The sequence below is a fragment of the Arachis ipaensis genome, chromosome B04 (genome assembly GCF_000816755.2).
Source record: "Arachis ipaensis cultivar K30076 chromosome B04, Araip1.1, whole genome shotgun sequence".
NCBI classification, from domain to species: domain Eukaryota; kingdom Viridiplantae; phylum Streptophyta; class Magnoliopsida; order Fabales; family Fabaceae; genus Arachis; species Arachis ipaensis.
The window spans coordinates 127906357-127919644 of record NC_029788.2 but is presented as its reverse complement, the minus strand read 5'-3'; the positions used below and the strand labels follow the sequence as shown (position 1 = coordinate 127919644).

General features: G+C 32.1%; 1 protein-coding gene across 1 annotated transcript; it reads right to left on the bottom strand.

The window, feature by feature from the left end:
* LOC107638142 (NAC domain-containing protein 92) lies at window positions 5228–6894 on the bottom strand. The gene is made up of 3 exons (XM_016341311.2): window positions 6329–6894; window positions 5964–6241; window positions 5228–5857 (listed from the first exon to the last, which is right to left on the bottom strand). Exons 1-3 carry the CDS (start codon window positions 6525–6527, stop codon window positions 5342–5344), a joined length of 993 nt encoding a protein of 330 aa, XP_016196797.1. The 5' UTR covers window positions 6528–6894; the 3' UTR covers window positions 5228–5341.

Below are 13288 nucleotides of genomic sequence, written 5' to 3'. Positions count from 1 at the left end.
TATTTAAAATTATTTATTTATTTAATAATAATAATTAAAAAATAAAAAATAAAAAAAATAAATATATTAAAAAATACAAATTATGACTCCCTATTGTTCCTAAACTACGGCTTCAAAACATTTTTGTTCTGTAATAAACTCAAAATGTTTCCAAAAATATAAATATCAAATCAAATGACATCATAAAAAATTTTTATGTTCATCCGATGAATTTATCATGCACACATGATACGTGAGATAATACTCAATTTAGTCCTTCAATTTATACGCGAATCTCAATTTAGTCTCTAAATTTCAGTTGCCTCCATTTAGTCTTCAAACTTTGCAAATGTAACTCACGTTAGTCCCTAGGCTAATTTTCGACGCACAAACATTAACGGAACGCTAATGTAGACAGTCGAATACTACGTTGGACTCTATAAAATATGATATTTTTTGTTTTGGCACTCCAATAGTCCAAAAAACATCATAAGCGCCTAAGCAGTATTTATTGAAACTTTTTCTTCTAAAACAAGTAATCCGACATCATTTTTGGACTATTTAAGCGCTAAAATCATAACAATGTCGTTTTATAAGTTCCAGTATGATATTTGGTTGTCCATGTCAATGCTTCATTAATGTTTTTGTGCCGAAAATTGTCCCAAGGACTAACGTGAATCACGTTTGTATAGATTGAGGATTAAAAAAAGGCAATTGAAACTTTAGGGATTAAATTGAGATTCGCGTACAAGTTCAAGGACCAAATTGAGTATTAACTTCATGACACGCATTAACACCAAAAGTTTGGCACACATTCAATTTGTTAATTGTTCTTAATTATTTACAATACAGGAATTCTAGCAAACAGCGACAATTTTTAAGTCGAATGGCGGCGGTTTTCCAACGCCGTAAAACGGATAGCGATGGTTTGTTAGTCGCTGCAAGTTAGGACGTTGCTAAACTGTTAGCGGCGGTTTTTCCTAATCGCTGGTAATCGTTACAAATTGGTATTTAGCCACAGATATATTTTGTGGCGGTTCATCACCGCTACTATATTCTAGAATGATCTGTTTAGTCTTTTATGTATACACAAAAATTCAGTCGCTAAATTAATCATTATAAATTTGTCTATAAGTGTGTGTCATTTTACATATTTTTTATATATATTTTATATTTCAATATGTATTTTATACTAATAATTGATTTGACGATTAATTTTTAACGTGCACAATAACATAGTTGCTAGATTAAATACACAATCCAGACACTGTCTATAGACTTTCTTAGAGAAAATATAGGGAGACAACATTCATACTAAACAACATAAACATGTTAAAAATTAATTTTAAAATTAAAAAACCCATTAAAAAAACACTAACCCAACTAACACTTATTTCACTTCACAAAACCTTCTCCTTTTCTCCCTAGCCGCACCATTTCCTTTCCTATCTCTCACTAGCCGCGTCGTTTACCCTCGCACACAGCCGCCTTGTAACACCACACCGCACTGCTGCTCTGTGTCGCCAGTCACCGTCGCCCAGGTCATCCGTCACCCCGCACGGATTCCTCCTCTCTCTGCCCCCATCCCCATCGCACCATCACAGCTTCCTCCCCCGCGCGCCTCAGCAATCACCGACCATGCAAGCAAAGCTGTCATTTGTCCTCTTCTCCCCTGTTTCGTGCCGCACATTCCAGACGAAGACGCTGGTCCTCCTCTCCCATGCATTCGGCTGCGTTTGTGCTCCCCGGAAGCAACGCCACCACCAACCACCATTCAACAGCGTGACATCATCCTCTCGCGTCGCAACCACCGCCGCAAACTGCTGCCATCACGGCTTCCTCCTCCTCGTAGCAACTACTGACGACGTAGCAACCTCCGCCTAGATGGGTACCCCGGCCGATCAACTGCATTTCCTCCTCCAGCGACCTGTTTTTTTTTTCTTCCTATCCTAGGGGTTTAGTTTAACTTGTGTTTTGTATTATGGGTGTTTCTTTTTGGACTAATTGGATATTTTTAATCATTATTGGTCTGAGAATTAAATTTTTATGTGGTTGGATATTTCTTTTTGAGTTAATTAGATGTTTCTTTTGTATTATTTAGACTTTTTTTTATCATCCTTGGTTTGAGAATCAAACTTTTATAATAGTTTAGTGTTGGATGTTTCTTTTTGTATTAATTAGATGTTTCTCTATGAATAAGTTTCACTTTTTCAAATATTACTTTTTGTTTTGGTGGATGTTTCTTTTGTTGCTTCTTTAGACAACAGGAACAGCGGTGAGGTGCTTAATAGCAGCGCGACAGATAATTAGGAGTAAAGCTATTGTGGTAAAAAGTGGAAAAGGTAGAAAGTGAGATGCTAGAGTTGTGGTGGATAAATAGGGTGGGTTGATTTTTTTGTTTTAGTGAGCTTGAAATACATCCCACTATTTATATTGTTCGTACTCTCTGTTGTTTATATAGTGGAATTGAATTTCTTAATATTTCGTCCAATGGATCATGGTTTTGTGCCTTGGTTTTATTTCTATTTTGAATTTGATTCTCCACCTGACCTACATATATCAAATTTAAATATTTAATCATTTTAATTACGAAAGATATAGAGCGAAAAAGAGAGGAGTTAAATATAATTACTAGACCAATAATTAGTACTACATAGACCTTGACACTTTAACAAAGAATAAATGCCTAACTATCACTAATTATGGTACTTTCACATCATACATGCAATACTCTCTCATATCATATCATCGGTGGTTACTAACTTCATGTCAATACATAAAACGAGAGGTTAGGGTGGTACAAGGTTCTTATGGAAATAATTAATTAATATGTGCACGAAACTATTAAGATTAGATAATTATTCTGCTCATATAAGACAATAATAACTACATGAAACCCACTTGCAATGTTTTCACCAAAACATGCAAAAAAAGTTTCAGTAAAACGTCTCAAATTTGATGAAATAATAATATGGGGGCAACATCAGCATGTGTTTACCCATACAATAAATGACGCAGTAACCAAATTGAATTGCTAGTATAGTATAGTGATGAGGTATGTGGTTCCAAACTTACATTTGAATATTTTGTCTCTTTATACACTAATGACATATGTTAAGTCTAAAACTGAATTATCATGCACCTAAAAAAACTGAATTATATATCATGCAAGTAAATACTATATATGAATTCTTTGCTCCCGAGGAGAAATTTTGGTTTGAATTAATTTACATAATAATAGAAAAATAACTTAATTTGTAATGGACGAATAATTAAATTTATCTACAGTAATATAATAATCTTTTTATGAGATACTAAATACATATTTTTAAAGAGTTTAATTTTGATGCATTGACAGTGTAAAGTATTTTATACAATCGTGTAATCACATCCATTCTTTTAGATGACCATTCACACAGACGCAGTCAATATAAAAGATAGTTATTTTTATTGATGTGACATTACTTAATTGAATGTACGTTAAAACTACTTTATACTGACAGTATATCAAAATTAAATTATATTTATATAAGCGTGGCTCATTTTTGGTGTCTAGTAGCATGGTTGTAATTATATAAGTTAAAAAAAATGCAATATTAAGGTAAAATGTTTTTTTTTTTCAAATTATTTAAGAACTGATACTGAATGTGAGGCAATGTGGAGGCAATGTGAGGATATATGTATATTTATATAATCTACTTCTATGAAACAAATTACTTTTAGGTTTGTGGAAAAGGAGATATGACTACTAAATAAGTAAAACCTAATTCGTTCATATAAATTAGATACGTAAACTATTATTAGTATATCTAGTTTTTTAATTTGTCTTCTTAATTATAATATAACCATGAACCTCTCTTACAAAAAATTATATTGTTTAAGAGAAATAATGTGGTATTATAATAAGGTAATAATATTCTTATTACCTAATATATCTTAGAATTTTTCTTTAGTTGTTTTGAGGTCAAATCGGCCAGTAAGCATCCAAGAATTAGCATTTTTTAAGCCGGGAAGAAAATTATAAAAAAATGATGAAATGCATGGACGATATACATTATATAAGATATAATGACAGATAATAAAAATGAGTAATTATATTTAATTTTTTCCAAAGTTTGTCATACGCAATAAACAACAAATTAAATATTATTTAATTGAGGGCCTTAAGAATGAAATGCATGATGCAATCACACAAAACCCAATTGTGACGGTTTCTCAATTTTGCTACGGATATTACATGATGAGATAAGCCTATCAATTGCATTATATTTTCCATATAAAAAAATATCTCCATTATATAGAGAAATTGAACCAAACAATAAATAGATAGAATTATTTTTTTAGAATTATTTTTCTCTACTTAATACATAGTAACACTGTAAGTCTGTAACTATAGAAAAATATTTTTTTTTTTGTTTCTAAATGGTGGCATTGACTTTTGGCCAAAAAAAGTTGAGTAGTTCTGTGTGATACGCCATGCACCTATGTGTTTTATGATTTGTTATTAATCATCCATGCAAGCATCGGTAGTTGGCCTAACGCTGAGACACAAAATAACAATAACTAATCTTCCAAAAATCAAAATTTTATATCAAAATTTCTTAATCATCAAGCGTAGCTTAATACGTAACCTCAACTACAGTTGATCACATTTTAATTTAATTTTATCTGCAATTAAAAAAAGTTAAAATTTTATAAAATCACTTTCCGGTTAACTATACTATGAGACAGACAGTAAAAAACCTAAAAAAGTGTACAAAATTTTATTAACACATCATTAAAAAAAAATAGCACTACTACTAATAATATTGCAACAATGATTAAGTTCAATAGATAATACAAAGATTAACAAAGATCAGATAAAAATGTTTGACTGTTGAATATAGGCGTAAAGTATTATTTTTGTCTTTAATTTTTGAATCAAATTTTAATTTGATTTTTAATGTTTTAAATATTCTATTTTAATATTGTCCTACTATTAAATTTATTTTACTCGAATAATTAACCAAAAAACTTTTACATTAGTAATTGTGCTGAAATTAAATGTCATATTGACTCTTAAATATGCTATATCAAATTTAACTGTACGACAATATTAGTTTTATTTATTTTTTTTGGAATTAGAATAAGATGTTTAAAATATTAAAGACTAAATTAAGATTTGATTCAAAAATTTGGGAACAAAATAGTACTTCACCATTTTTTTTTCAATTAAAGTTACCAACCTAATAATAAGTTCATGCATTTGCAGGTAATCAATTTAGAATTTAAAGGTATGATATAAATGACATATTTACTTTAATTTGTCTTTAAAAAAAAAAAAGAAAGAGTAATAATATTATTTAATATCCTTCAACCTTATCTAGTAATTCCATAGGTTGCAAATGTCTGCAGAAGCTGAAGATGAATGTTCTTGGTTCCCAAAGAACCTGTAAAACATGTCATTGTTGTAAATCAAAGATGATATATCAGCATCAAACTCTGATTTCTGATTCTGCCTTGCAATTGATCCGTTGTTTTCTTGAGGCGGAGTATAACAATCCGGTTTCTCAATTTGGTTGGGAATCTGAAAAAATTCTTCATTGATGGAAGCAGGGGAAAAGTTCAAGATAGGAGTTTCCCTGCTTTCAACTATGTCATCATGCAAATTGTTCCGGACTTCGGCTTGATTCGGATCAGAGGAGTAGCACGTCGCCTGAGATAACTCGCCGGGGGTGGTTCTCGATGATGAAGAATCCATCAATGGAGGCATCAAAGGAGTAGGTTTTGGCAATGGTAATGGTTCCTCTCCCAAAGAGTTGAGCCTCTCCAACTTTGCAATATTCAGTCTTTTTCCATGATTGCCCTTCTCAAATACTCTGCATATAACCCATTCACCCTATGAATGGTAAACACTTGTTAGCAAAATTTTCATTTTAAAACAGAGTATTAAAACAGAGGAAAACAGAGGAAAACAGAGCAAAAACAGAGTAAAATATACTAACTCTTTCAGGTTGTGACAGATTATAAACAGATTTGTTCCCTTCCAATCTATATTCATGCATGACCCAATTAGTCTTTTCACCTCTTGGAGCTCTTCCTTTGTAGAAAACAAGGGTCTTCTTCATCCCAATCTTTGAATTCTCCTTTGATATCTCCTTGTCTTTGCCTGTGGCCTTCCAATAACCGGCCTCCGTCGCCCTATTAGTCCTTTGGCCAGTTGGGTATTTTCTATCCTTCATAGAGAAAAAATACCATTCCGTTTCGCCCATTTTCGCTAAACCTTTAAACATAATGAAAGGGAGCAATTTAGGTAATAAAATCGCCATCTAAAAAGATATGTAATGATGAGAAAGTATCAAAGTTTTACCGGGTAAATCCCATGGCTCAGACTTGTTCATATCAGCATCAGCAATTGCTATAGAACAGAAGTGCTTATCATCAAGAACCTTCTTAACAAGGTAGTAATTTATGAGCTCTACATCGGTGGGATGAAATCGAAAGCCGGACGGCAATTCGAACTTCTGATCTTTCTCTCTTTGCATTCTAACATTCTCCATTGATTCCATCTCTATGCTAGGCTCCTTTGGTTCATAAAAAGCATCGAAACACGACAAATATGTCGGTTAAACTCGGCAGCTATCGAACATTCGGCGCCGGAATTCAAGTGGGCTAAATGCAGAGAAACCAACCTTTAAAGGGTAGTGGACAATTTCACACTTGTGTGTTGCAAGGAGTTAAAAAAGGAAGCTTTTGGGGTTAGGGTGGCTACACTTTTTGATGCCTAAATCATGGGTGTGAAGACAAGTTAAGAGAGTGAATAAATTGAGCAGTTCTTCTTTTTTGGTGTGGAGGGTTTAATTTTTCTTTTTTGAGGAATTTGATGGAAAAAAATGCAATTGAGAGACACTCAAAACAAAGATCTATGTTATGAGAAACAGAATCCTTAAATACTGGTTTTTTAGGTGCATAGAACCGTGACTCATAAGGCAACTTGGGTAGGGTGCGTTTTCATGCTTTAAACCGTGTGTTTTTCTATGGTGTATGTGCATGATTGAGTATGTCCAAAATTGGAAAGTGAAAATTAGATTTTAATTGAGATATTTACAAGGTAAATTTTTTTACCAAAAAAATGTTACATATATTTTTTTATAGGGTAAAATATATTTTTTATCCTTGAAGTTTATCAAATATTTTAAAAATATTCCTAAATTTTATTTTATTTTTAAAGTTTTTTATTTGCATCAAATATATTACTGACAGTTAAATTTTTAGAAAGTTTAGGACTAATCCAGTAATAATGCATGATCACTATGTTTGGTTTTGCTTGTGTTAAAGATTGTTCTTGTGAAACTGTTGCTGACTTGATTTTAAATTTTTTTTTAAATATTAGCCGTCATGGGTATATTTAATGCAATTCGAAAACTTTTGAAACAAAATAAAAATTAAGAATATTTTTAAAACTTATAACAAATTTTAAGGACAAAAAATCTATTTACCTTTTTTTTATATGACTATTCAAATGATAAATGTGTCAAATAATTATTTTTTATGTGATAATACATAATTGAATGTTTAAATAATTTATTTTACGTCGAAGATATATTAAAATTAAATTCTTGAAAATTATACCAAAAGTTACATTCTATCTTAGGTTGATATAAGAGGGGAGAAAAAACATTGTATCTGGAACAAAGTTAAGGGTAGAATGCTTGGTGGGAATTCATTTCACTTTAAAGTTTAAACTGACCTTTTTTTTTTCAGTTATGTAAATCGTTATCATTTTAAATTTGGTTACAATCATTATGATTTTGTATATAGTACATGATATATGTTGATAAGATCTAACTAGTGTCCAAGTTAGCTTGCATGTAAATGTTGATGTTATTGAATTCTCCTATTGCATCTTTGTTAAATGGATTAATGCAAAATAAAATACAACTGAAAAATCTATCTTCTTCAATTGTTTTTTGTCCTTTTTTTTCCTTTGTATTTTCAAATGCTCAACATAAAAAAAAAAGACCGTTAATGGGCAATGCACCAAGAATTTGCTCTTTTATTTACTCAGAAAGGGATATATGAAGGATTTTATGAGAGTAAATAAATTGTCTTTTTTTTTAATGAAAAAGTCTAGGGGGCAGCAACTTTGTTAAATTCTAGCCAGCATGTAACCAGTAAAGAAAAGTGAGCCATTAGATGAAATTTCACACCAATCTTACACCATTAAAATCATCATTGATGGCTATTTGATGACTACAAATCACAAAAGTTACTGACCCCTTAACATTTCTCTATTTTAATTGCTGAGGTTTAAAGTTAAACATTTCTATCTACTATGTGTTTTTGTTCTCTTTCTAACAAATTAAGAGGATTATTGATTTTCTTTATAAGAAAAAATATCAAATAATGAGTTTAAATCCATCAAGTTCTGATTTGATTAAAAAATTCACCAAGTGAAAATAATAAATATGACAGATTCTACAGAAAACATATTATATAATCTGGTAACATTCACAAAACATACTATAATCTAAGCATCCGAAAGAAAAACTCGTAAGTTATCAAAGTTTGGTAATTTTATTTTATTTTTAAAATTCTGATAGCTAGTATTTTGTATCTCACTAATAAAACTAACAGTATAGTAGTATCTGTAGGTATCGGTCCAACCAGTTTTAACTCGGTCGAAGTAGATTGACAACCTGACTCGCAATAGGTAGAGCTAGATTCAGATATCAACCAATTCTAATGTCGAACCACATCTTTAATATATGATATAAATGTTAATGAAGTAATGTATACATATATAGAGTTAGTAAAAATTTGAACTTTAAATTTGTTTCCTTTTGCATATATACTTAATTCAATTTACTAATCATACATAAATAGTATTTTTGAGTGAAAATATTTTTTTTGTTAATCGAATAAGGTTGGATCGAAATATTCAGAATGTTAGTAAAATTTCCAAGAATTAATCTCTACATACAAGTGTTTTGTATTTACAAACTTTACAAGTCTGAACGAAATCACCCATGAAACGCGTTGTTTATGTTACGTGCATTTTTAACAGAATTTTAAATCAATTCAAATCAATTAACGCGCAAATATATAACTTCCATTTTTCAAAAGATTTCGTTTCTTTTTTCGAGTTTCTTGCCAAATTTGTTGGATTTCCTTCGTACGTTCTCTCTTTGCTTCGTTTTTCTCGATTTTCATTGTATCTGAAATCAAGCTTTGAAATCGTTTTGAAGATAATGGAACTTCATAAATACACCCAAACGATTACATAAATACACCCAAACGATTACAGAAATACACGCAAACGGTTATAGAAATACACACAAACGGTTACAGAAAGGATTACAGAAATACACCCAAAGGATTTAAGAAATACACTCAAAACAGGGATATATTTCTTCTTGAAATCTTTTAATGTTTTGCTGGTTAAGGATGAGGCACATGTCAGAGATAATATAGAATAGAAGAATAGTAAAACAGTACCTTGAATAATGTTTCTTCCTTTTTTCTATTGATTTTTTATGGAGATTTGTATCTTTTCTTCTTGATTTCTTCTACTCTTCACGAGGAATTGGAACGTTTCTGCAGAATCATAGTAGTTTGTTTCGAATGTACCTTGAATCTTGATGGTTTGCGTTTTGATTGAGGAAGAAGAGGAAGAGTGAACGTGTTATGGAAGGGGCGCGTGTTTTTTTCTTGGACTTGGAGCAACTTGTATAGCTTGTAAGCCAAAAAAGCTTATATGTGTAGCAGGCCTCAATTTCCAAATAGAACTATAATGAAATTTGTACCAACAACAATTATCCTACACATTTTTTTTATTTCCTATGTATTTATTGTTTTAGATGATCACAGATCTGGTTTATGAATGATGGTATTTAGTTTGTAAGAAAAAATAGTATTTTCTTGTTAAATATAAATCAAAATAAAAAAATCTAAGACAGAGCGAGGTAATTTTTTTATTCTTGTTTTTTAATTTGAGATGAAATGAAGGAATCAAAGCAAAACAGTTTAGCTTAGAATGAAAAAGTATAGGAGATCAACATCTAAATTAACTTAAACAATTTTATTTATTAATTATTAATTTAAATTAAAAAATTTAAATAATTAGCATTAAATAGAATTTGAATAATAAGAATTGCGTAAAATAACCGTCCCATAATCACAGTCCATAATCGCATTTGCACCCCTTCCCATCGTGTCAACATTTTCGTTCATGTATACTTCCGCATCGCCGCTGTCGAAGTGCCTCGGCTCCCGTCGCGCAGTTTGCCACCTCCGCAGTGCACCATGCGCATCGTCGCTGGAGGGGATTCTTGCAGCCGATCATATCTCTGCTGTAGGGAGAAGTCATGCGAGTGAAGCAATCGCGCCCCACCCCTCCCCCTTGAGTTGTTGTCGCTGTCGACCTGTCGTTGTGTTGTTGTGCAGACTGCCTCCATGTCTCCGCAGTGCGCCAAAAAAAATCCACATGCTACAAAAAGAAACATCCAGTAATATATAAATGAAACATCCAATAACAAAAAGAAGAAATATCCCAAATTTTATACATTCCAGCTGAGAGTAACGAAATATGCACCAAATAAAAGAAACATTCGCAATCCGATAATAAAAAGCATCCATCTATAATACAAAGAAACATCCATCTACTATACAAAGTATATGGACCATGGAACAAAGAAGAAACGTCCACTTAACCGTAAACATCTACTAACCTTTTGGAGACCACCACTGGGATGAATGAAGAGCAGTAGCGCACGACGGAAGAGGAGGAGACATGACCACGTGGCGTGGAGAGTGGAGACAGAGGAGACGCGACATGATGAAAAGATGGAGGTGGCGGCGCGACATCGCGGGTTTTTGAGGATGAGGAGTCCACGCAGCAACGTTATGGGCATCGGAAGCGGCGACAGCGTGATCGCGGGCGGCGGCAACAACGTTGAGGTGCGTAGAAGGCGGTGTCGGTGCTGTGATGTGTTGTCGACGGTGATGGAGACGACGTGTGTGGGAGGTTGAGCAATGCGACTGCGGTTCTCTGTGAAGAAGATAAACAGTGCAGTTGTGATGAAAAAGAGAGGAAGGTGAAATAGGTGAAATGTAAATTAGGATAAGAATGGATAAATAGAGGGATGTTTTTTTGTTGTAATGGAGTTTAGAGTGCAGCCCAATACGAATTGGCAGAAGTTGATTGGTACCCTAATTGGTTACCTAGCAGGATTTCCTTAGAATATACCAAAGGTGATACAGATTAATAATAATTTCTAGGGTTAAGTACAATTTTGGTCCCTAAAGTATAGGCTGAAATTTTTTTTTGTCCTCAACCTTTTTTGCATACAAAATCATCCCTAAGGTTTAATTTGGTTTTAAAATTGTCCTTTTTTACTTAAATTTTAAATTTTATGACCAAATTACTCCTAACAAAAAAAATTATAAATTAAAAAAAGAAAAAAAAAGAAAGAGAACAAATGAGGGGAAGGGAAGAAGAAGGAAAAGAAAGGAAGAAGGGGAAAGGGGGGACGGCGCCGGCAAGGCTTGGAGCCGCCATCGCCGTTGGGAATCAGAACCAGAAGGAGAGAGAGCCACTACGTTTGCGCCGAACTCAGCTCCTCTAGGACAACCTCCGCTCCGACATCTGCGTCGCCACTGCCCATCCCCTCAACAAGCGTCGGATTGTCACCGAAGTCACCCTCAACCGCACTCTTGCCCTCCTATGCTGCTGTCTTCGCAACGGCGGCGTCCTCCGCTAGGTCTTCTTCATCACCACCACCGGCAATTTTCGCAAGATCTGGAACCTTCTAGAGTCTTCTAACAGGAACTTGCTCTGGCTCCTCATCATCTTTGATTCCAAAGATATCAACCTCGCTCTCCTCCAATTGCTGAAGGACCATGCTGAAGCTGCAATAGAACTTAGTTAATCAGATTGGGAAGTCTATCCTCCCTAGGGTTTTAATCCTGCTTCTGTTTCTTATTTTGTTAATCAGATTGTTAATCACATATTTCTGATTTTGATTTTGTTAATCCACCAATTTTGATTCTGATTCTGATTTTGATTCTAATTTTGTTAATCTATTGTTAATCACATTGTTTCTAATTTTGATTCTGTTTCTTATTTTGTTAATCCATTGTTCTTCTACTTTTGTTTCTTCTGCTTTTATTTTTGATGCTTTTGATTCTGCTTATGTTTCTGTTTCTATTTTATTTTTAATTCTGCTTCTGCTTTTGTTTCTAATTCTGCTTATGCTTCTATTTCTTCTGCTTCCAATTCTATTTTTATTTTTGCTTCATTGTTGTTGTTGAAGAAGGAAAAAAAAGAGATAAATATTTATGTTTTATTGCTGTTACTTCATTGTTTTTATTTCTGATTTATTGTTGTTGATGAGTATTTTAGTGAAGAAAGAAAAGGATATAATTGTACGAAGAACGATTTTATAATAAATTTGAATCTTAAGAATGATTTTGTTTGCAAAAAATTTAGAAATAAAAAAAATTGATTTATACATTACATAGAGACCAAAATCGTATTTAACCATAATTATTAATTAGTGTCGTTTATTTTGTTACTTGCATGTGCGTGTTACATTAGGCAGTTTATGCAATACGTAATTTGAAATAAACGAGGTTCCTTTAGAAGCTAGGTTAGAAACATTATAGCTGCTAGCTATTATTTCTAGCTGGAATATGTATAATCAAAAGGTGAGTTTTATAGTGCCTTTGTTATAGTGTCTAAATTGTCTAATTTTCCTTTTAAAATAAAAAATAAAATGTTTAAAATAAAAAATAAATCATATAAATTTTATTAAATATTATTTATTTACTTTTTTTAGTAACTTAGGTACAAAGTAATAGATACCGTAGCTTCACCTAATCAAAATGCTAATTATTTACAATCCAAAACAATAAAATTATTGAAGGTTACTTTATATGATCCATCTTATGTGTTTGCTCAGAAATAGAATCGTGTCTTTGTCTTGGTCGCCACATTTATTGGTATTGTATGTGTATTGTATGTATCATATAAAGTCATTTAAGTTTTTTTCTTTTTAATTAAAAATGTAATAATAAGACAAAATATATAATGTCTGACTTACTATATATAATTCAACCTTATCTCTAGGAGTTTGTCTTTATCTTGTTTATTTGGTAAGAATTTAGGTGAATTGCAAGAACGTGACAAATAATCTGATCAAAATAACTATATATATAGTAAGAGAGTTGATAATAAATTACAATTTGTTATAATTAATACAGATTAGTACTCTGAACCACTTTGACGAAATTCACTTAGCTTGTATATATTTAGAAAAATGTGTTAGTC

Excerpts from the sequence above, each read along its gene's own strand:
- LOC107638142 (XM_016341311.2), bottom strand. The coding sequence starts at position 6,527 with ATGGAATCAATGGAGAATGTTAGAATGCAAAGAGAGAAAGATCAGAAG. Across the intron at positions 6,242-6,328 it reads TGAGCCATGGGATTTACCCG|GTTTAGCGAAAATGGGCGAA; the intron begins GTAAAACTTTGA and ends TTATGTTTAAAG. Across the intron at positions 5,858-5,963 it reads ATCTGTCACAACCTGAAAGA|GGTGAATGGGTTATATGCAG; the intron begins GTTAGTATATTT and ends TACCATTCATAG.